The sequence below is a fragment of the Xiphophorus couchianus genome, chromosome 8 (genome assembly GCF_001444195.1).
Source record: "Xiphophorus couchianus chromosome 8, X_couchianus-1.0, whole genome shotgun sequence".
Taxonomy (NCBI): domain Eukaryota; kingdom Metazoa; phylum Chordata; class Actinopteri; order Cyprinodontiformes; family Poeciliidae; genus Xiphophorus; species Xiphophorus couchianus.
The window spans coordinates 2,576,516-2,601,488 of record NC_040235.1 but is presented as its reverse complement, the minus strand read 5'-3'; the positions used below and the strand labels follow the sequence as shown (position 1 = coordinate 2,601,488).

At 40.9% G+C, this 24,973-nt stretch overlaps 1 protein-coding gene and 2 long non-coding RNA genes across 4 annotated transcripts in view; 1 reads left to right on the top strand and 2 right to left on the bottom strand.

The window, feature by feature from the left end:
* Nucleotides 1-24,748, top strand: part of LOC114149593 (A disintegrin and metalloproteinase with thrombospondin motifs 8) — a 35,742-nt gene extending 10,994 nt beyond the window's left edge. The window contains exons 3-9 of one of the 2 annotated variants that reach the window (XM_028025588.1): nucleotides 532-664; nucleotides 779-946; nucleotides 1,709-2,001; nucleotides 5,358-5,544; nucleotides 21,518-21,690; nucleotides 22,610-22,785; nucleotides 23,368-24,748. In XM_028025588.1, coding sequence (XP_027881389.1) covers nucleotides 532-664; nucleotides 779-946; nucleotides 1,709-2,001; nucleotides 5,358-5,544; nucleotides 21,518-21,690; nucleotides 22,610-22,785; nucleotides 23,368-24,106 — 1,869 coding nt within the window. In that variant the 3' untranslated portion in view covers nucleotides 24,107-24,748. Of the gene's footprint in view, nucleotides 1-531; nucleotides 665-778; nucleotides 947-1,708; nucleotides 2,002-5,357; nucleotides 5,545-21,517; nucleotides 21,691-22,606; nucleotides 22,786-23,367 lie in introns of both variants that reach the window. The other variant, XM_028025587.1, reaches the window with a different exon arrangement.
* LOC114149596 (uncharacterized) lies at nucleotides 6,511-7,551 on the bottom strand. The gene is made up of 2 exons (XR_003596547.1): nucleotides 7,386-7,551; nucleotides 6,511-6,726 (listed from the first exon to the last, which is right to left on the bottom strand). It is a non-coding gene; the product is annotated as an uncharacterized LOC114149596 (long non-coding RNA).
* LOC114149595 (uncharacterized) lies at nucleotides 7,727-8,925 on the bottom strand. The gene is made up of 3 exons (XR_003596546.1): nucleotides 8,807-8,925; nucleotides 7,976-8,045; nucleotides 7,727-7,861 (listed from the first exon to the last, which is right to left on the bottom strand). It is a non-coding gene; the product is annotated as an uncharacterized LOC114149595 (long non-coding RNA).
* Nucleotides 24,749-24,973: the final 225 nt, after the last annotated feature.

Here is a 24,973-nt window from a genome sequence, read left to right as displayed (position 1 = left end):
TAATGACACAGCACAAGAAAATGGGCTGCTTAACTCAAGCAGAAAAGCAATGTAGGTGCTTTAGGTGGTATCAGATGTGTGGGGAAATTCATATAATATAGACGATGAGGAAAATATTGGTCATAAGCCATAAGAGGAAAAATAATATTGTCAACTTCCTAAAATAATGGCCTCAGTCATTTTTTGCATTAAGTGATTTGTTTTGGCAAAAAATGATCTAGTCCATTATTTTAGGAATGTGACCATATGGGATATTGATATAGGAGCACTTTTCCATATTGGTGCCTCCTCAGTTTAGGGCCTGTGAATACTTCTGTACACTATATGACCCAAAGTTTCGGAATACAGTGTGAATGTAAGAGATGGTGCATGAAGCTATGGTCTTTTACTGAAGAGAGAGCGTAAACAACACAGCTGTTTGGGGAAAACATTTTCCTTATGAGGCAGTAAACACAATCCCAATTGTTTGGACTTGCTTTTTTAATTACTTACCCTCAACTGGATCAGAAATTTTCTGCTTTATCATTGCAGGACATCTGTGGACAGAAGAGCTGTGACACGCTGGGTGTGGCAGATGTTGGGACGATGTGCGATCCCAAGAGAAGCTGCTCAGTCATCGAGGACAATGGCCTGCAGGCCGCCTTCACGGCTGCGCATGAGCTCGGTGAGCCTTTTTTAAAGTCATCGATTAAGCTGCTGAGGGCGAGAGAAACCACAGGGTGAAGTAGAAAAGCTGGGCTGAGATTGTTTTGATAACCTGCTGACTCTCCCTATGCAGGCCATGTGCTGAGCATGCCCCACGATGACTCCAAGACTTGCGAAAAGCTGTTCGGAGATCTGGGAGGGCATTACCTGATGGCCCCTCTGTTTGTTAGTCTCAACAAATCTGCGCCGTGGTCTCCCTGCAGCTCTCTTTACATCACTGAGTTCTTCGACAACGGCCATGGTGAGTGATGCTGTGGTTCAGGCTTATGCCTCAGAGCGGAAAACTTCTGCCAACTTGGACATCGGTTGTGGTTTTCTTATGGGGCTGATTCAGGATTCAGAATGTTTTGCTCTCATGAGTGATGTCTTTCCTGCTTAAACATGCCGCTTCCCCCCAAATTGCAGGTTTTGGTGATAGTTTATCTTGCGCGAGCTTTCCACATCCTCTTCTCTCCCTTTTGGGTCTCAGGCTTTTTTTTCACTGAGAGTCCATCTCCAGTTCTGCCTCTCCTCTACTGTGTCATGTGTTTTGCATTGTTTATGTCCTTACTAGACCAATTGGTGAACCTTTCTTTCCACTGAGTCATGGCATGGACTCCTTCCTGTTCTCCACCTCAACAGCCAAATGCAACAGCTGGTGCTAAAAAAAGCTGTTCTTTATCTGATGGAAAACATCTCTAGTAAAAAATCAGGTTGCTCGAAGTGTTCATTCTGAAATGCTAATGTGATTATCACCTACACTCGAATGTAATAAATTTCATTTGAGGAATGATGAAATGCCTTGTTTTTTGATTAGCCAGCAAGTTCAGATTCTAAGTAGTAAGCATGATGCATCTGTAAGGGTTGCAATTTATTTCAGGACATGACTTGCCCTGAATTTTTGCCTCATAGTGTCATACCACATGGGGAAAGAAACACATTTACAACCACCACAGCAACACAAAACCTGATGATCTCTACCAGCCTGAATGGAATCCAGTGCTGATGTGTTCTCTAACCCTAGGAGACTGCCTCCTGGATGTCCCGGAGAGCACCATTCCCCTGCCACCAGAGCTGCCAGGTACCGTCTACAACCTGGACCAACAGTGTCAGCAGATTTTTGGGGAGGAGTTTGTCCACTGCCCCAACACATCAGACAGCGACATTTGCAGCCAGCTTTGGTGCCGAGAGGATGGTACAGGGCAGTGTTCCACCAAGAACGGCAGCCTGACCTGGGCCGATGGCACTCCTTGCAGGTCCAATGGGACCTGTTTACATGGAGCATGCAAGATGACAGAGGAAGTGATGCAACCACTGGTATGATCATTACTTTGATGTTTGATTTCAAAGAGATATCTTTGCAAAGGTAAAACATCAGTTTTTAATTGTTTCAGATTCAGTGCTGCACCCTGCCACCATTGTCACAGTAACACACAATGGGTGGTTGTGCATGTGCTCAATGCTGGAGGGCAAAAAAGCTATTATTTTACTTGCATCCATAGCCAACTGAGTGAAACCGTTAACTGAGTTAACTGAGTGAAACCTGGAGATGTCGGTATTATTCATTTAGCACAGTGCCCTACAGTAAAGAAAATAAATCAGAAAAACCATTGAAGAAGTCAAAGCCACTTGTATTCTTCATTTTTCTAATCTAAAGTTATGTAAACTCACTTATAGAAAACAGTTTGTTTGGTTGAAGTGAACTCTGGTGCGTTTCAAATGCATATATGAATGTCAGTGTACCAGAGACCAGAAGCCAGAAGCAGATTACAGTGCAGGGTATTCTGGGCAAATACAACCAAAACAAACGCACATGTCGAGTGCTAGTTTGAGAAATGGCTTGTGATCTTTAGCCAAAGACAAGAGAGAAATCATCCAACCTCTAAAACCCAACGCCATTACAGTTTTGTTTGGCCTCGGCTGCACCCTTCGCCCCTCTATGAAGTGTGGACTCGGTCGAAGTGCACATAAGGGTTTGAGTGCGCAGGTTACAAGTGTGCAAAGATTTGAGAATTGAGACAGTACGCCCCTGTGTCATAACTTCAACATCCAAAATGGCGGCACTGGTCACTGTTTAACCATTTGTGCAGCTAAAAAAGTACAACTACAAGAAAAATCGATTTGACATGTACAGTATAGGGATTTTTGCTTTCCTAATTTACCGCTGAGATATTTGACTGTACAAATGTGTTTTGTTATGACTTGTTGAATACAGAGCAAAATTTGATGTAATCACGCATTCTCAGTGACACAAAAAATATTTCAGTACTTTACATTTGAAGACTGACTTTTTCTCTTTCTTTGCGGAAGACACAGTCAAGATGACAAAAATATGCATTAAAATGTATTAATATTCAGTTTAACAATCTGCGATTTAACTAATTTGAGACATGATTAAATATTCAGCTCTTCCTCAAAAACATGTATTTTATGTGGCTAAAAGTTAGTTTGGCATAAATGTATTATAAAGTGGAACTAATGTGCTAACAAGCGTCAAGTTAAGGACAAACATATGGCATATATAAAAAATATTTTAAAAAATCCTGATGCTACATTGAAAAGTAAAACAACTAATGGAATTAACATGCCCTTCTTTAAAGAAACCATGATTGTTGACTTTGTAGGCCAAAACATGTTACAAGAAATTCATGTCAGGAACACTTTGACATCAATGTAATTCCCCTCTAGCCAGAGACGAAACCCAGGACTTCCCCCAGTGCATTATAGGCCTGGCGGGCTGCCAGGCTTTACATAGCCCCCCACCAGGATAAGTGTTGTGTGTTTTTGTTTTAATTAAAAAGAAAAAAACATTTTTTAAAATTTATTTATTGTTTTTAAATAGGACGGACTGCAAGCGTCTCTTCTGCGGTGAACATTTCACTGGCAGGGCAGAATTATTCCTGAAAGAAAGATGAGATTATAGTTTTTAATAGTGGATGCATTGAATAGGGAGCGCACACCAATCAGAACACTGACACCTCTGCATTGGCCGCTTCGCGTGTGCTGTCGTGGCTTGATCTCTGAAGTTCACCTTTGCCGGCCCGAGCCGCCATGGGGCCCTAAGCGAAATTTGGTTTTTTGGCCCTCTAGTTCTGCAAACAATGTGGACTGGCTGCAGTCAGCAGTCTGCTCATTAGATCATTCACACACCTGCTATAAACTTATTGTATCTCTGGCAGTGCTGTTTACATTATATACATGTATAATATAGGATACATTTATTGGCCAACTGATTTATCGACCAGTTGATTTCTGGGCCCCAAAGTTTCCGGGATCGTGATCGGCCGATACTTACACGTGAAGCCCATCTTAACCCCTGATCTTATCTTCGTCAGCAAAGGTTTATAAATCATCTCTGTTCTTTTCTGCTCTACAGTGAGAGGTTTGACAGACTGACCCACCAGGTCAGGTCTGAACGTTTACAGTTAACAATATTCACCCCACTGTTGCCAACTCAGTGACTTTTTTCCTATATTTAGCAACATTTCAGACAAAAAAATTCATATCAGCCAAAATCAAAATCGGCAGGTCAGGCTTTTTAAAGATCGGAAACCAGGGATCGGCTAGAAAACTGCAATCGGTGCAGCTCTACACACATATTTATGACATTCTTTGATTAAATATATTTCTCTTCAGTGTTACTCCAATAGCTGAAAATGTAATTTATACCAGATGAGTCTTTCTCTCCTGAGAACAGGTACTGGACTGATTCTGTGCATTTAAATGACTTTAACAGAAGTTTCTCATAACTTAGAAGTTGATGTAAAAATAATGTTTGTTTTAGCCACTAAATGATTTTGCTGAGTAGCAAACAACAAATCCCAACTGCAGCTTAGAGCAGCTCATCCATGTAGCAGCCATGTAGCCTGACGTAAAAACATTTATTTAGACAATGTCAAACATTGAGAAGTTTGAATTATTCTTATCAAACACGGTGTTTTGAAGCCAAAAATACCTCAGAAATATCCAGAGCCATCATGAGAATCGACTCATTTACAGTTTAAACTCAGTTTCACACAAACACAAAGACCCACTTTTTTCTTTTTATCCGTAAAATAATGATTTCTACATACATTATCAAATATATATATATTATTGTAAAAACAAATCAGTTCATAGTGAAATTGTATGTTTTTGATATAATCATGATGACATAGAAATTATTACAAAAAAACCCCAATCAGCTCCACTGATGGGGCCCTTAGTGGCAAAAAAAAAAAAAGAAAAAAAGGATTTCTTGGTACCTTTTACGCTTTTGTTTATCCTGCATGGTTCCATCGCCCTGTTCCATTTGAACTTGATTGTTCTGATACATACACACATCTCTGTGTTGATCCAGCTGGGATATTTGCTGGTCTGAACTTATAAAGCCTCCAGAAATGAAACCAAAACCGCAACACCAAACAAAAACACACTTAGTTGCCACATAAAGTCTTAAAACATGGGCAGCTTCTACTAGCTGTGAGTGACACATGCGGCAAGAATGTGGGCAGACAGAGACGGGGCGCGTGCCGCACTTCAACACAAATTTAGCCCTGAGTCTGAGCATTCTAACACACTGTGCAGCCTCAAACCCAGAAGCCCAGACTGTGGTTATGGCTGCACAGCCTACGGCTTGGAGCTCAAACCAACCACTGTGACTCCTTCTTTTCGTTCTCTGTGTTTAACCACAGAGGGCTGTGGATGGCAGCTGGAGCTTATGGGGACCATGGCAGCAGTGCTCCAGGACCTGTGGAGGTGGGGTGGAGTTCTCCTACAGGGAGTGCACTGATCCTGTGCCTCAGAATGGCGGGAAGTACTGTGAGGGACAGAGAGTTCGATACCAGTCCTGCAACACAGAGTCTTGTGACACCAGTGAAGGTAATATCAATTTAACTTTAAAAAGGTCAATGGACACTTTACACTAGAACTGTCTGTCAAACTGTGGTCCCCAGATCACAGCGGGTCCGCGGGCGCCCCCTAGTGGTTCACAAGATACAGCATGTCAACGGCCATTTATTTGCCATGAAGTGAGCTCAAAGTATGAGCTCACTTCATGGCAAACACAAAGGATTGTGTTTAAAAATAACAATGGATAAGTGGCTTAAAACCAGATCATTCAAAAGAAGAGCTATTGAGTGGAAAGAAAACAACGCCATGTAATGCATGTCTGCAGGAATATTTTTTCGTTTTTCTGGTTAAGTTGCAGAACTTTTGTTTTGAGGGTACTATTAGGATACATAGCATTTCACCGGTATGCTGATGTAGGTTGGATGTAGGAGCTATGGAATCATTCGACTCCATAGCTCTTCTGTAAAATGGCCGACAGATTCCCCAAAATGTCGCATAAGCTGGTTGAAAGTATAAGGGGTATGATGCTCCAACGCCTGAATAAGTTGCTGATCGATGAGGAGTGCTAGCAGAATAGCTGAATTATGAATATATCTTACGTACGTCCATCACTGCCATACACTGTTAGACCTTTTATTGTAATTTTACAGTAACTTACTGGCAACACTGTTGCCAGTAAGTTACTGTAATTACCATTCTACAGTAAGGGTACTGTAGAATGGTAACTCCAGTAAGGATACTGTAATTACCATTCTACAGTACCTTTACTGTTATGATATTTCACAGTTAATTTTTACTGTGAGTGTGCTTTACAGTTATAACTGCTTTACTGTAAATGTAGTTTATAGTATAATACTGTAATTGTATTTTATAGGAAAGCTGGTCTACTGTAAACTTGTTTCACAACATAATGTCAGAGTTTTACTGTAAATTCAAGTTTACATTTTTTTAATATAAGAATATTTTACCATAAACCGAAAAATTTCATAAAAGAAATTTTAGTCCAAGTACTGTGAATAACAGGTGTTTATTTTCAGCAGATTTGTAGAAATAAAATCCATTTATATATTTGCAATGTCATAAAGAACAATGTCACAATACAATATAATGTGCTGTAAAACAACAAAACCATAGAACACATTTCCTACATCAGAAGAACTTTTATTTCATTCGTCAAACAAAATCAGTGGGATCCATCTTGTGGAAGCTGAACTGTAAAGAATAAGACAGACAATGTGGGAGGTCATGAGATGGTCAGGACGTTATCTACATTTTCAAATCGACAGGAAGGTTGACAAATTAAGCTGAAGTGACAATGTTCACATGCATAAAATCTTTGTCATAAAGCAGCATTAAGTTGATAATTTGTTTAAAAAAAAAATCAATTGGACTGAAGTGATAATAGAAGCTGCATAAAGAATGAGCAGGACTGGCTTCACTTCAGGTTTTTGGATTGTTTATGGCAAAAGCAGTCAGTCAGTCTTCAGTAATTCAAAAGATTGCGTCCTACAAATGTCCCCAAGGGGACGATGAAGTACAACAATCTTTTTAGTCATTTTGTTGGTGCTGACGGATTACTGCAAAGGTGTGCCTAATAAACTGAAAACTGCATAGTATAAACATACACCACACTTAAACGACTACACACTTATACATTTCTGTGATTTATTAAGAGATGCAGCGACATCCACTTTTTACCACGGACACAGAAAAGATGCAGGCTACTCTAAAGGGCTATTGTGTAGGAATCACATGCCATTTATAAATAATTATTAAAATCAGATTAAAAAGGCTAAAGTAAAGTCAGAGCATGCAAGATAGGAGGAAAAGACAACAAAATAATAAACATTTACATTTGGTAAAATACTTACCTAGTTGGAAGTCCTCCATTCAAATTCAGCAAGTTGTTGGAAGAAGGTGGTGATCTGGGAGTTGACACTGACTACTTTCCTCTTGACAAGACTTCCCGTCTTGCTGCTTGTACCGACTTTGGCTGTGCATTTGGTACCAACATCTGGATTGATCCTCACAAAGAATCTTTTAACAGAAATAAAATATATTAATTGTATTTTTTAATGAAGACGTACAATACAGCAATCAGCTATGGTTCTTCATCATCAGTTAAACTGTCATTAAATTTAATTCATAAATGGCTTGGTGTAGAGTACTTGCCATTGTATCATCTCCAGCGTGGTGGATGCTGACTCCTGATACTCCAGATTGAAGTCATAATATGACCCAAAAACGACAGCAAGGACGCTGGCAAAGTCATGTAGTTGCTCAGGCTCGAAAAATACCTTCTCCTCCATACTGACCATCCACCGGGTTGCAGACATCAAGCTATTTCCTAAAATAGACAAACCCTTGTCAGGCTAACGCTAGTGAGTAAAAGTACAGACTACCATAACAATTACATACATTGCTACAAAAAAATTATAGTGATAGAAAATATTCCTCTTACCAAGCATGATTACCCTTGGTGTAGTGGGTAAGGTCATTTCCATTTCAACAGACATCTTGGTGGAAGATACCTTTAAAACATAAAAGGAAAACTCTCTTAAATATGAATTACTGGTAGTAATTTATATTTAAAGGGCCAGTTCACCCAGATTACAACAGGTTTTTGAGAACCTCATCCCGGAGACTAGACTAGACTTTACCCCTACATCCTGCTACCACTCTGAAACAGCGGATGTGAATGACAGTTTGTGGGGCTAAATGTATTTTTTAAAGCATTACATTCCACAAGTACAGTTCCACAAGTGTTCAGTCTGACTTCTGCAATGGCGGTGACTCCTGTGCATGTGGGACCTGAATGCAGAAAATGTTCTGAAGGAAGCAGGACATTGCTGTATTCCACATGCAAACCGATAATTAGCTGTGTGTTGATGTTTCTTCACATGACTACAAAATTCTGTAAATTCTGAAGTACAAATGCTGCAGAATTTACACCTGTACATAGTTGCACCTGTTAGTACTGACTTAACTTTAAATTTGCAGGAGCATGGTTTAAACATGTGAACAGTCCTTATATGTAACCAGGGTTGGAAATTAACTTTTTTGTCCACCTGCCACTGTGGCTGAACAAACTCAAAAAATAACAGAAACCACTTTAATGTTTTTCACCTTTGTCCTCATTTACAGACTCTTATACACTATGTTGGAGATGTAATGGTACTTTAGCAGGCTAACCAGCTGTAGCAAGCTCAAAGTTATAGATTAGGTTAGCTGCTCCTCTACATTTCCAGACTATTTTGTGGCTTCAAATATGTTTGAAGAGCTGTCTTTTTACCTGTTGTCTTGTCTTTTGAAGAGATGAAGCTATGTTAGCAGTCAGCAGGACAGAACTGCACAGAAACTTGGAGGGAAAAAGCTTGGGAGTTAAAACAAAAAGTCATATGAAGAAAAGAAAAAAAAAGAACAACGTTAGAATTCATCCTTGCTGACCTACGTAGCTAATCTGCACTTTTAACATTTGCAAGGTCATGGTTTAAACAAATGAACAGTCATTAGATGTAAAAAAAAAAAAAAAGAAAACGATGGGGGGCAGGGGGGGATCAATTATCAGTTAAGGTTATATTGTTCGACAAAGGCTGTAACAACAATGCTAACAGACACTCAGCACTGAGCTCATCTCAACCCAAAGCCGCCCGAGGAAGATTAAAAGGCAAAAGTCAAGCTAAAACCTTCAACGGTAAAATTAGCACCTTAGCTAATGTTAATTCCGAACCAGCTCAAAAAATAACAACATCATATTTTCCTTTCTTTCACCTCATTTACAGACACGTAACTTATAACGTTACAATATGCCAGTTATATAAAACACCAGAGTTAGTAACGTAAAGGTAACTATTTTACCAGGCTAACCAGCACAAACGAGCTCATGCTATCATGCTAAGTTATAGCATGATGCTATAAGCTACGTTAACTCCATCTAAAATGTACATTTCCAGACTAGGTTTTGGCTTCAAACAGTTTTCTAAGAAGTGGTTTTTTACCTGTCTTGAAGAGCTGAAGCATTGTGAGCCCACAGCACGGAGACAGAGCTGCACTTGCACTTGGAGAGAAAAAGCTGGTTGGAAGCGAAGTCACCCTTGATGACGTAGCTAGATAAACTGCATTAATGTTAGCTAGGATGTGAAAAAAACAAAAGTACATGCTCTCTTTCTGCCTTAAAAATATGTTAACCACTAAAGGAGTAAAAATACAGAAACAGGGAGAAACATGAAGCAGCTATGATGACCGTTGGAAATCAAATACAATTCTTACTGTATATTATAAGTACAGTACCACTACTGTAATGTGTAAACAGTAAATTACTGCAAATTCAAAACATACAGTAAGTTACTGTAATACTATGTACTATACCCATAATGCAATGCAAATTACAGTAACTACTTGTAAAGATGTCTTATGGTAGCTTTACTGGTGTAACGGTTGTGGAACAGGGAGTCAGGACCACCTCGGAACCAGGATTCAGGATAATTTTATTCCTGTTCAAAACAAGAACATTTTAAGCACAGCAGCTCCTGGGCTTCGGATTCTCCAAACACCCTAATCAACCAAAAGGAAAAAAAAAATAACCACGTTGATACGGAAAACTTGATGGGTGTCACCAATGTGGGAGACAAATGCCCATCATAGTGCTGCGCTAAACATGAATATATATATGTGAGTTTACAACATTTTTAGAACGTTTTCAATATTTTAATACTCGAATGAAAGACAACTCTGTACACTTACCTCTCCCCAGCGCAGCTTGGCGCGAACTGAGGAGGGCAGCGGGAACGCACAGGATGTAGCGCACAAACAGGAAGTAAGAAAATAAAAGCTTCCCCACCAAAACAAAATACAATTAAAAAACAAAGGAAAACCAATATTCATAGATGAGGATGGCCTTTTACACACTAGGGGCCAAAAATGAAAGCAAGATAAAACAGAAATAATATATTACATACATGTCAATTCAAAGAAAATTAGTTTTGAGAAGGTTCATAAAGAAAAATAAAATAAATAAATAAAATTAATTCTGCTACATAATTACATTACATGCTACATACTCCCCCCTGAACTTCTCAAAACCGTCCCAACATTAATCAAGACTGGACACAGAATAACATTCTTGCCATCTGACAGACAACGACCACACACACTTGAGCGACATTAAAGGTCTTCCTCTAGGAAAGGAAAAGCGACATTGGAAAGTTGGCCAGACTCAACAATGCCTGCTTGCTAAAAGATTGTGCCGTAAACACAATCTCACAGTGGCTGTTACTCTCCCACGCAGTTTAGCTAATGGGTGTCGACTTATTTACAGAGGTGTAATACTACCATACTCCATTCACAAACAAAAGTTGTTTACTCCTACAAAAATAAACTCCTTGCAAATCCAGAGACTGCATTACGTGTCTGTGTGTTCCTTTGTGCCATGTGTTGTATCAGTCTGTTAACTGGTTTGATTATCCTGCCAGCCCTGGATCTGACAAGACTTACAGCACCAGTTGTTGGAGTTGTTGGCCTACCAGGACTTATAGCAACTGCTTCTTCGTCAGTTCCTGGCTGGTTATGTGGCGAGTCTGGGCACTTAGTCTCTCCAAGACTCTCAGCATCGCTTGCTCCTGGTTGGAGATTCCCGACACAACTTTCAGCATCCTGGAGGTCTTCAGGGTTTGAGGTGGTATTGGCCACCCAATCAGCAGTGCGGTCCAATCCATTACTCTCCGAATACACAACTGAGACATCCTGGCCACCACCGTTAGCAGTACTTGGATCTGGGGTGATGTCAGAGGAAAACACCGACTCTTGCTCTGTGTCCAACTCAAGTGGCAGGAAGTTTGCTGCCAGAAGTAAGTTGCGATGGACTACTTTCTCTTGTCCAGTTGCTGCATCTCTGATGCGGTAAGTATGGCATCTGGGATCATGAGACACAACAATGTAGATGTTAGAAGACCACTTGTCTGCAAGCTTCCTACGGCCACGTTCCCCTTTATTAGCCAAGAGTACTCGATCCCCGTCAACTATGTCCGTGCCCCTTGTTTTCAGATTGTACAACTGGGCCTGATGTTGCTGGCTGGAGTAGGCATTAGCCTGAGCAGCAGCTAAAGCCTCTTTAAGGTCCTCTCTGACTCTTTTTGTGTAGCTGTGGTAATCCGTGACTTCATTATCCCTTTCCACATTGTGGAACATGACATCGACTGGGAGGCGAGGAATCCGACCAAACATCAAATAGAAAGGCGCATAACCGGTTGACTCATGGACAGTACAATTGTAAGCAAAAGTCAATGTTTGTAACATCCGTGGCCACATGCACTTATCGCGGGGTGGCAAGGCTCTGATCATATTACCAAGGGTTCTATTAAACCTCTCGGTCTGACCGTTGCCCATCGGATGATATGGAGTGGTCCTCGACTTCTTTACCCCTGCCACTTGCAGCAATTCTTGGATCAACTGACTCTCGAAATTTGCCCCCTGATCCGAATGGATTCTTTGAGGGAAACCATAAATACAGAAATATCTGTCCCATAGCTTGCGGGCCACTTGTTTGGCGGTTTGATCCGGGCACTGGAAAGCGTGGGCCATCTTGGTAAAATGGTCAGTTACCACCAACACATCAACAGTTCGACCCCTTGCATCTTCTGCAGACCAGAAGTCGAGGCACACCAACTCCAGAGGGCTTGTGGTTTTTATGCTCTCTAGGGGGGCTCGACCCTCGGGTTCAGGAGTTTTGCTCACAACGCAACATTTGCAGCATTTGACATATTCACGAACACTGTGCTCCATACCGAGCCAAAAGAATTGTTGCCTGGCCAGGTGTAATGTCCGGTGTTGGCCTTGATGTCCAGCCTCATTGTGAACGCCATGAAGTGCTTGGTCAATCAGAGACAAGGGAGTCACAAACTGGTATCGTTTCTTGCCAGTACTTAGATCTTTACACACCCTATATAGAATGTTGTCAAGCATCCTTAGTTTCTCCCACTGTTTCAGGAGCTTCACAGCTACTGGCAGCAAGCTAGATTTTCCTCTCCTGGATGGCCGCCTGCCTTGCATGACGAACGGGATGACCTGCGATAGTACAGGGTCATTTTGTTGTGCCTCCTGGAGGGCCTGAAGGGAGAGCACAGGTAGAGGCACCGAACCAGTCGGCACTAACCCCTCTACGTCTTGAGCCAGCCAAGTCAACACCCTTTGCTCGTGGCTGAGGTCCCACTTTGCATGTCCCAGCAGAACTGCAGATACCTCTTCTTCACTCAGCGACTGATGTTCTGGGCGTTGAAGAGACTGGAGGTATTCATCCCCTTGATGGTCGGTACTGACCCGGAAGACCTCCTGAACTGCATCCTGCCTCACTTGTTGTGATTCTTCCAATAAAGCTTCATAGGACTCAGTCACCAACCTTTGGGAGACTTTATTCTTGATGAATGGTTGTCTGCTCAAAGCGTCAGCGACTACATTTTTACTTCCAGGTATGTATTTGATGCTGAAGCTGTAAGGGGATAACTTCGCCACCCATCTTTGCTCACATGCGTCGAGTTTAGGTTTAGTGAGGATATACGTCAAGGGATTGTTATCCGTCCAAACGGTGAATGTGTGTCCTTTGAGCCAATGACTAAACTTATCGCAAACCGACCATTTGAGTGCAAGAAACTCTAATCGATGGGCAGGGTAATTGCTCTGGGCACGGGTCAGTGCTTTACTAGCAAAAGCGACTGGTCGGGCTTTGCTCTCCCCTTCTTGAACCTGGGATAATACAGCCCCGAGTCCATCAGTGGAGGCATCAGTTGAGAGGATGAACGGTTTGTTAAAATCAGGATGTGCAAGAACAACAGATTTCAAAAGTGCAGACTTCAGCAGCTCGAATGAGTTTTCCTGTTCCTGCTTCCAGTCACTTGCATGTAGTTTTTTGAATGAAGCGACACCACGTGGGTTGCCTTTCCTCCCTCTCGGGGCAGCTGTAAGAGCAAAAAGGGGTTTAGCTAGCTTGGAACAGTCCTGAATGAACTGCTGATAGTACATTACCATGCCCAAGAATGATTTGACTTTCCTTTGAGAGGGTGTCACCCCGTCCTCCATCATAAGGTCCGCAACCGTCATTGATGTTATAGCCCTAACCTTGTCTGGATCAGTCGAGACACCATTACTGTCCACAATGTGTCCGAGGAACTTTACGCTCTTTTTAAGAAACTGACATTTTTTAGGGGCTAACTTTAGCCCATGGTCTCTCAGTCTGCTGAAGACCATTTCCAACCTTCTCAGGGCCTCAGCCTCATTGGATGCATAGACTAGCACATCATCCAAGTAGCAAAGAAGGGTCAGGAAGTTTTGATCTCCAAATATACTCATCATCAGTCGCATAAAACTAGCTGGACTATTGCACAATCCCTGGGGAAGATGGTTGAACTCATAGAGCCCCATGGGTGTTGTGAAGGCCGTCAACTTCCTGTCCTCTTCTGCCACAGCAACATTGTAGAAGCCGGAGGTGAGATCCATAGCACTGAATATAGTGCTACCACCCAAGGCTGCGAGACAGTCTGCTTGGTGTGGCAAAGGATGGGCATCCTTTATTGTGCGAGCATTTAACCATCGATAATCTACACAGATCCTAAGGTCCCCATTCTTTTTCCACACAAGGACCAGCGGTGATGCCCATTCACTCTTTGACTTGCGGATTATTTCAAGTTCTTCCATCTCTGAGAGCACCTGTCTGAGTTTATGGTAGTGCCCAGGTGGCACACGGCGGTATGGGAGCCTGAAGGGTCGGGAGTCAGACAGATGGATCCTGTGAACAACATCCTTTGCTGAGCCGCAGTCAAGCTTAGTTTTTGAGAAAACAGTCTCATACTTTCGGATGAGTTGCAACAGCTGGCCCTTCCAATAGTCTGACACCTCACAGGATTCAATGTCCAAACTCACGAGTCCAAGTTTGACTAAGGACTCTTGGTAGTCCGATGAGTGAAAGTCTTTTGCGTCATCAGTCATTTCACTGTGCATTGCCTGGTTTTTTACCTCAAATGAGTTAGCTTCAGTCAGCTCAGAGGTTTCGTCCAGATCCTCCACAGCAATGCAAACCGACACCTGTGCCACCTTTGTATTGTGTCTCAGAGGTACTGGCTGACTTGAAGTATTTAGGACTCTGACTGGAACCAACCTCTCACCGTTCATAGTGGCAATGGATCTACAAACCATTATGTCATTCTTATGGGTCATTGCTTTGGCTGGTTCTATCAAGACAGCACTGCCTTCAGAACAGGATGAAGCTGCCGGCAACTTGCTCCAGATTAAATGTTCCTGCCTGGGCAGAAGAGTAACAGCCTGCATTAACTTGGCTGTCCCAATAACATCAGGGATGGTTTCTCCATTCCATCTCTCAATGCCTGACAGCATGTTGAGGAATTGCATTACTTCGGGTGCTTCTTCTGAATCAGGCTTACTCAGAACCTGCCAAAACTGTTTAGATTGTTTAAACTGCTTAAGGAGGTACTTGATAACATTTGTTCCTAGAATAATTTCATCTTGCTGCCCAGGAACAACCAGTACAGGGACCCTGAAGGTGCAGCCATACACTTTCATCTTTAGGTCATAAATGCATTTAGGCTTAATTTTCATCCCGCCACAACCAACAAGCGTGATGTCAGGGCAAACATCTCTGGACATGGAGACTGAATCTGAACAAATTAACATCTGTTCAGCTCCTTCGCTGATAGTACATGTCATCGAACCAGTGTCAAGCAGGGCTTTCAATGACACTTCATCCTCCACCTCAGCGTCTGTATAGAACAGACTGTCAACTTTGTCAAGCCTATTTATGTTCTGGAATAGAACAGTGGTGTTAGGCGGAAAGGAATTTACACACTCAGAATATACGGTCTGCACATCATCTTCAAGTTCGAGGGTTTTGTCTCTCCCACTCACATTATCCCCTCCCTCATGTGAGTGTACTAGTTTCCCTGATGTGGTGAGGTGTTGCCTGGTCGATTTGAAGATCCCTTGGGACAGTCCTTTCTTTGATGCCCAATCTCTAAGCATTCCAGACATCTTTTCTCCCTCATACAATGTGTACGTGTGGAATGTGAGGTGTGTCTGCAGACCCTGCAGGGGGAACCATGGCTGAATGTGACAGTCTCTGGTCGGACAACAGAAGGACTAGACTGGCTTGTACGCTCTAGTACTCTTTCTAGCATGCTAAGTACTCTCTCCAAAGCATTTGACTCTGAAACAACAGCTGTACTTGGTTTAACAGGGTCAGAGAGCTTGGCTGTGTTTACATTGGTGTACTCTGCGTTATTTTCTAGGGGTTCACTGGCCATTGCAGCAGCAGCTACACGAAGAGCATGTGTATTGGGCAGGGTTGTGGTTGGTTTTTTAGCTTGGTACTCCCTCTGATGCTCATCAATAGCTTCTTGCACATCAGCCAGGGACCATTTGCTTGTGGGCTTGCATTTAAAGACACTAGCAAGGTTGGGGTCTGGACAATTTCTGACAAACATCATGGCAATTTCTGAGTCCATGTTGTCCATTTTACCCCCCTGGGACTTTAGATGCCTGTCTGCCACTTCTGCAGCAGTATTTAATCTGATCCAATAGTCAACAGGCGTTTCCTTAGCTTTCGGCTGGGTGGCGTAGAAATCGGCCAAAGGTAGACACGAGCCAGGAGTATCACTGAAGTAGCGCCTCAGAATACTGTATATCGCCTCCGGTGCTACTGGGGTGTTGCCGGTTGAGCTACTCTTCAGGCCCACTTTGACAATACTTTTAGCTTTGCCACAGAGATGGTTTAAAACTTCCTCTGCTTGTTCACAAGGTGGGAGGTCTCGTTTCTGTAAGTACACTTCAACTGTGTCTATCCACTCATGAATGGAGTACTTGTCTGCGTCATCACCACGAAACATGGATGGGTTCTTAATATCAGGTCTGACTATCAGACTCAATTTGGAGGTGTCGGCAGTTGCTGTGAATGATTCAGCTCTAGATGATTTATTGAGAGGAGCCTGTGAGCTAAGAGCTGGCTAGCTATGGATTCACCGATTTGACTTCCTAATTCTCCAATAAGTTCACGTAACTGATGTGTAGTGGTGCGCTCACTGGAATCAATGGGTGTCGAATACAATGGTTCATGTCTGTCTCTACCATCATCCGACGCAAACTGCGCTTTAGAGGTAGCTCCTGGAGTGTCATTAACAAAGGTTTTCTCTAGGCTAAGTAAACCTCTCCCTCTTCCAACAGGGGATGAAAATACATCATATGTTTGATTATGTTTCTCTGCCATAGTGTATAAAACAAAACACAGAAAACAATCTTGCTATAAAAACGTCCCTTAACAAAAGGTAAATATACAGGAGGCAGTAGATACTTCTTTTTCTTTTTGCTCATAAACAGTTACATACAGTTGCAGAATAGCAACCAGCATGGAGCCTGACAGAACCCACTTGTCCACCAACTTGAGCATTCGATGTTCCAAGCACACGGCTGCTGGTGATCGGCAGCGGCTGATCTGAGTATCCGGGTCACGGCACCAGATGTAACGGTTGTGGAACAGGGAGTCAGGACCACCTCGGAACCAGGATTCAGGATAATTTTATTCCTGTTCAAAACAAGAACATTTTAAGCACAGCAGCTCCTGGGCTTCGGATTCTCCAAACACCCTCTCCCCAGCGCAGCTTGGCGCGAACTCATAGAAATGCATTAAACAAAACTAAAATTCTCTGACATACAAAGCAATTAAAATAAAACCTAAACAGAAATAATCTGCCCTACAATTACAATTTTCCACCATAACATAGAAATATGCTAAATACATTAATTTAACATCAGAATAAAATCTGAAACAACCCACATACCTGTTCAAAACAAGAACATTTTAAGCACAGCAGCTCCTGGGCTTCGGATTCTCCAAACACCCTAATACGGTGGCCGACAGGTGCAAATGCGCAGCAAAAGAGAAAACATGCAAACAAACAAAAAACACGCGCATAAATTAAATGCGGCAAGCAAAAAGCGAATAAAATGCAGCAAACAAAAAGTAAGACGCAAACAAAAAAGAAAACACCCCCGAATGAAATGCAGCAAACAAAAAGTGTTGAAAACGGAAGTGCTCCAGACCACTAGGGGGAGTCAAAGAAAATAGTATTCATTTCTATGGGACCAGATGCAAGATTCAGAGAAAGAAATTTGAAAGAAAGTAAAGGTACGTATAACTATATTTCTTTTCAGAAATATAGTTATACGTACTATATAACTATATTTAGTACGTATAAATACTATACGTACTTATATTATAAAAAGATACGCCGTCTTTTATAATATTATAGAATAACAGAATAATTTATGGGTAGCGTGATAGACTTTGTGTCAGTCATACCGTTCTGGGCTCGGTCTCGATTTTCTTTGACTCCCCCTAGTGGTCTGGAGCACTTCCGTTTTCAACACTTTTTGTTTGCTGCATTTCATTCGGGGGTGTCTTCTTTTTTTGTTTGCGTCTCTCTTTTTGTTTGCTGCATTTCATTCGGGGGTGTTTTCTTTTTTGTTTGCTGCATTTTGTTCGCTTTTTGCTTGCCGCATTTAATTTGTGCGCGTGTTTTTTTTTTGTTTGCATGTTTTCTCTTTTGCTGCGCATTTGCACCTGTCGGCCACCGTACCCTAATCAACCAAAAGGAAAAAAAAAATAACCACGTTGATACGGAAAACTTGATGGGTGTCACCAATGTGGGAGACAAATGCCCATCATAGTGCTGCGCTAAACATGAATATATATATGTGAGTTTACAACATTTTTAGAACGTTTTCAATATTTTAATACTCGAATGAAAGACAACTCTGTACACTTACCTCTCCCCAGCGCAGCTTGGCGCGAACTGAGGAGGGCAGCGGGAACGCACAGGATGTAGCGCACAAACAGGAAGTAAGAAAATAAAAGCTTCCCCACCAAAACAAAATACAATTAAAAAACAAAGGAAAACCAATATTCATAGATGAGGATGGCCTTTTACACACTAGGGGCCAAAAATGAAAGCAAGATAAAACAGAAATAATATATTACATACATGTCAATTCAAAGAAAATTAGTTTTGAGAAGGTTCATAAAGAAAAATAAAATAAATAAATAAAATTAATTCTGCTACATAATTACATTACATGCTACACTGGGCATTTTGTGGTATTTAACTGTAGAAAATACAGCAAAGGCTAACAGTGTAATTTGCAATTACTTATCGCATGTACAATTTGATTTCATGCAAAATCAAAACTCAGAAACTTTTGATCGCATAGATCACCTGACTGCTTCATTTTGCGTGTTGGTTTTCAAAATAAAAGCACAATGAGCCATGTTGCTTCATGGGTTGTTGTAGGTCATTTGATCACGCATCAGAGGAGAATATTTGTCTTCAGTGGCCAAGATAAAAGTAACATTGACCAACATATTTGATGTGTACTGATGATGGCACTCATCAAAATGTAATGTTTGGTACTGGCTTTCTCAATTGTCGATTATGGTGTTTTTTATGACTTTATGATGTAAAGCTCTTTGAACTACATTGTTGTTGAAATGTGTAACACAAATAAACTCGATTGATTGTCTGAAATGGAGACAGCAAGAGGAAAATCTCTGACATATGGGAATACTTTGAGATGATCACTCACAATAAAATTCTTCTTAAGTAAAAATAATTAACCCCTCCACCTCCCAATTTCTCACCTTCTGGAAATTTCCACTATTATTTGTAATCTGATCAGCAAAGATATATCAGTCTTGCACAGCAGAAACAAATTTAATGCTGTTGCAAGACTAAAATTCTGCATGTAGCCAAATATAAGGGATCAGAGCCAATTAGAAATCCAAGAAAAAGTGAATTCCCCAACAAGCACTGCACTCCCAAGACACTAAAACATCAAATGTATTTATTGTCAAATCAGTATATGACATAAAAGAAAACCCAAGACAACCACTGATGGTCAACATATACCAGGATTAGATTGGCTACAAATCATTTTCATAATTAAAACATATGACTACGGTGGCCCTGAGGTGCAAACCACTTCAGCAAACTGAAAGCACAATTGCAAATTACAAAAGAACTACAACATTAACAAAACAGAAGAGGTACAATATGTCCCAGTGGTAGACCTAAGAAACCGCTGATTGGACTACAGCTTGTTTTTACTTTTGAACCGGAAGTTATTCTGGCTTTAACGTGTTTTTTAAAAACATGAATGTTCTCAGTGATCCAAAGCCTCTTGCCACAACTGCTAGAAAAGTTTGGTAACGGCTCAACCAGCTCTTTTCCACAGTTTGGGCAATACATGGCGACGTGACCGTATTCCCGCTTGCTTTGCTTCTCATTAAAACGAAGCACACCAGAGTAACTTCCTGTTCAAAATTTAAAAAGAGCTGTAGTCCAATCAGCTATTTCTTATGTCTCCCACTGGGACATACCTCTTCCGTTTTGTTAATGTTGTAGTGCTTTTGTCATTTGTAATTGTGCTTTCAATTTGCTGAAGTAGTTTGCACCTCAGGGCCACCATATATGACAATTAAATATGATTTAATTGATTCTCCACATGAGTTTGATGAAAACCTTGTGACAATATTGCATTTACTAATTTTTGGAAATATGATCCAACTGAGTGACGAGGCTGTTACAGTTTCACCAGCAGATGTCACTAGTGAGTGATGAGTGAAGCATCGAGTAAAGAACCTGTTTGCAAAGCAAAGGGTTGGAAAGCTTCATTGCTTCATGATGTTTTATTTGCTCATCACTAGTTAACCACCCAACACCTTGTGCTACACCTGCTTGGCTAGCTCTAGCTGCTAACAAAAATACCAAACCAGGGGTGCTGAAGTTCAGTCCTCCAGAGCTACCATCCTGCAACTTTTAGATGCATCCTTATTCCAACAGACCAGGATCAGAACAGACCTGCTAACGAGCCATTCGTTTGATTCAGGTGTGTTGGAGCAGGGAAGCATCTGAAAGTTGCAGGATGGTAGCTCCGGAGGACTGGACTTGAACTCCCCTGTGTCGTATATACCGTGATATCCAAACAAATAAATTATGTTAAGCGAGCAATGTATATGACTCGATACTCTCAAACAGAAAATTAATGCATCCATAAAAAATAATGAAAAACATGATCATCTTAATATGGAACTTACTTTGTTACAATAAGCTCCAGAGAAGACGCCATGCTGCTGTCCCCGCTCCTGCTAACACGTGACGTCACATATACGTTACAATTGTGGGAGCAATTCTGTCTGGTGTTGATTTCAGAATCAACATAAATAAATAAATTGATTTCAGAATCAACACCAGACAAGAGTTGCTTAAATTTAACTCTCTGGAATAACACCAACTCTGTAGGGAAACTAACACTGATGTTGTTGAATTAAACTAAACAAGTGTTGAATTAACACTGGATTTTTAACATACAGCACCAACACTGGAAATCTAACACTTTTGAATTTGCTGTGTACACACGCCCACGCACACACAGGCATAGTTTGTATTTTATTGGAATTTTGTGTACCAGACCACTGCAATGGAGCACATATATTTGTTCACGGAACATCTATATTTATACTAGAGCCAAGTTTAGAAGCAAGATCAAGTTTGTACACAAAAAGTATCACAGTTCCATTGGCATCAAAAGAGTCAAGTAACCTCTTCTGGCCTTACCAGCATGGCGTATTAATGATTGGTCTCCAGCTTTTCAACTGATTTTTATTTTGATTTATTACAGGTTGTCCCAACAACAAAAATGAATCCATGCTTTAAGTGATGGTGGAAACTTCATACAACAATCCAGGATTTTTTTGGTCATAAGTCATTAGTCAGTAGCCCAACTTCAGAGTTGAAAGTTTTTGACATATGAACCCTTTACTGCAAGTCAATCTGCAGCATTTCTAGAGCAATTCAAAATACATTTTAAAAAAGACATGTTGTGACATCTTTGCTAATAATGAGATGATTTGATTATAAGAGTTCTAAGCAAAAGTTCTATATCCCATGTGTAGGTAAAAGTTTCAGAGAAGAGCAGTGTGAGAAATACAACAGCCCTAACTACCTGGACTACAATGGAAATGTCAAACAATGGATCCCAAAGTATGCAGGAGTTTCCCCCAGAGACCGCTGTAAGCTGTTCTGCAGGGCCAGGGGCAGCAGTGAGTTTAAAGTATTTGAGTCAAAGGTACAGTATCTACATGGAACTGCGCAACACAAGTGAAATATCAATTTGGTTCGATTTTTTGAGATTAATAAAATAATTGTGCAAACATATTTTTTTATATTATTTGCTATCAGATATATTTTTAAGTAGTGATTTATTTCACAGTATAGATCTAGCCTGCACTAATGTCCTTTATTGTAATGTTAGGAAAATTTGGGGGGTCTTCTGAAAAATGTTACTGATTCAGTAGCTGTTTCATTAGCTTTCTGCTCTCATTTATACCTTTAACTGTGAGGGTTATAATCAGACCTAAGCTTGAATGTTTATTTTCATCTGAATTCGCTGATGAAATCTTGGAGTTAAAACTATCCTTAAAGCTTCAGTATTTAACTTTTATAAAAGTATGTTTTTTACATATTTGTCAACTATGTCATGACAGTAGACTATATGACAGATCATCTGTGAAATAAATTGATCTCCCCCGGTCCCCCTTTAGTCCAACTGCAGAAATGCACTGCTCAGTCAGAAACGTCCACTCAGAGCCAGGAGGAGGGTCTTAGTGCTGTCAATCAATCTTGTGTACTCCTTGCTCAATGTGCTAATGGCTGAGAAACAACCAACAGTTACAGGAAACTGTTTATTTGTCATAATCGGTGGCCAAGCTAACTATCCAGAGAGCAAGAAGGAGGGTGTGAGCGACAGGGGTGGATTTCTGCCTCCACAGGTTAGAGGAAGCAGAATTGCTCAATTTTTTCACAGATTATCTGTCTCATTAATGAGACAGTCATTGTGAAAAGTTTAACAAGGTTGTCTTCCCTGTATCATTGCTAAGTTTTTTTGTTGTTTTTCTTTTTTAAATAAAAATGCGGTTTTATTTGAATACTGCTGGTGCATTACATCTATAATGATACCAGTGCAATTTCTCTCCGCGCCCCAGCAGGTGATTGACGGGACAACCTGTGGCCCTGACACCACATCAGTATGCGTTCAAGGCCAGTGTGTGAAAGCAGGCTGCGACCAGGTGATAGGATCTAACAAGAGGGTGGATAAGTGTGGAGAGTGTGGAGGAACTGGGCTCAGCTGCAGAAAGATAACAGGCTCCTACAACAAAGGAATGTAAGACCACAACAACAAGCGGACACATTAAAATCTGCTTTCATTAGAAATGACAAAAGTTGGAACAACTACTGAAGTCTCTGCTTGCTAATCAAACAAAACAGCAATAACCCTGTGAGCTCATTTTAGAAAGGCAGTTTGAAGCTTATCAATGTTATCACAGGATAACCTAGCTTAGCTTAGCATACAGTAGAGTAATATAAGACTTTACTAACAGTTAATATATCAGCTGAAGTAAAAAACCTTTGGTAGCACTTTATAACTAGACCTTATTTAGCCGTAAATAGCCAATAATAAATAGTTAATACTCAATCTTTATTCATGAATAAGCATTGAGTGTGTTGGTTTTGGGAGTAATTAGTCATTATAGGTAAAGCATTCATAAATGTGTTAATTTATAGCTTATTAAGTATAAATCATCCTTAATGTTGTTAATGAACTTTTTATTAATAGTTCAATATGGCTAAATAAAGTGTAGTTATTATAAAGTGCCACCAAACTTTCTTAGCACCTGACGTTGATGAAACATAAATTTAGCAAGTGGGAGTGTTATCTAAATGTGTTTCCTTTTTGCTCTACTAGCTATGGCTACAGCGACATTGTCACCATTCCCATTGGTGCCACCAACATTGACATCAAGCAGAGGAGCCATAGAGGAATCAAGCATGATGGGAACTACCTGGCTGTGAAGCGAGAAAACGGAGCTTACATCCTCAATGGTAACTTTTCCGTATCCACAGTGGAGCAGGATATTCCCATACTGGGAGCTGTGCTGAAGTACAGCGGATCCTCCACCACATTAGAGAGGATCCAGAGCTTCAGGCAGCTGAAGGAAGCCATAACCATCCAGGTCCTGGCCACAGGAGGGGATGCCAATCCCCCCAAGATTAAATATACCTTTTTCATCCCTAAGGACATAGCATTTAACAAATCTAAAGAGAAAAAGGGCTTGTACTTGTCTCTGCATATCATCAGCGATGTCTCTGACTGGGTGCTGGGAGAGTGGTCTGAGTGCTCCAAGAGCTGTGGCTCTGGGTGGTCAAGGAGGAGCATCGAATGCAGAGACGGTGACGGCTTCTTCTCCAGCCAATGCGACAGGGAGCTGAAGCCCACAGACATCCGGCCTTGCGGAGATGCACCGTGTCCCATCTGGCAGATGGGTCCTTGGTCTGCCTGCTCACGAACTTGCGGTCAGGGCGAGCGCCGCCGCAGCGTGTTCTGCATAGACTACATGGGGAAGACTGTTGAACCAGAGATGTGTGATCCAAATAAAATCCCAGAGCCAGCCTCTGGACAATGTAACAACCATGACTGCTCATGAAAAACATGATTACAATGAACAGTCTTTATTTTTATTTTATTGGTCAGAGTGCACATACAAATCATGGATGGGAGCAAAAGTAGTAGACATTTTGGAATAAACAGCTATAGATATTGATGATTACCAAGAAATGCAAGAAGACCTGGACTCTACATTTTAGAGAAAAGTCTTCAACTTTCGATTAAAAAGAAATGATAAACAACTAAAATGTAAAACCGCCTTGGTTTTATTCCTAAGAATTATTTCTAAGATATGAGCATTATCGAAAGGGGTTGGATGAACTTATGTTGATATTCCTGGTCCCACTATAATTTGTCTTTTGTTAACATTTGACATCCACTATTAAGATTCGGAACAGTGACAATCTACCTCAGGATGCACATGTGATGCTATGTGTAAATGCTAGTTTTTGATGTAGTGTGTGCTTTCTGTAGAATGAAATTTAAAAGCAAAGAATTAACTTAAGGAATAAATTTGGCATAATTTGCCATTTGTTTTCTAGATTTAGGTGCCACTGTGAGTCCAAAACATTAGCAAGAGCCAACACACAGTCTGTATATCCTGGAGAATTTCGATTGGACAATTAAGACATGAGGCTATTTAAGCCTTGGGGAAAAGTGGTAATCTTGATTAATATCAGATCTGAGTGAATTCACCATGATGATAATGTCAGTTCCTTCAAAACCATCCATTTCATACCCTTATTTATAAACCACTGCATCCATATTTCCTATGGACATGGTCATAAAAATCCTCAAATCTCATGTTTAATTTAATGTAATTTCATATCATCTCCTGAAAACTTTTCATCTGGCCATATTTTTGTAGTTTTCCCTATTTTTGCCTATTAGCTTTTATAAAATGTGA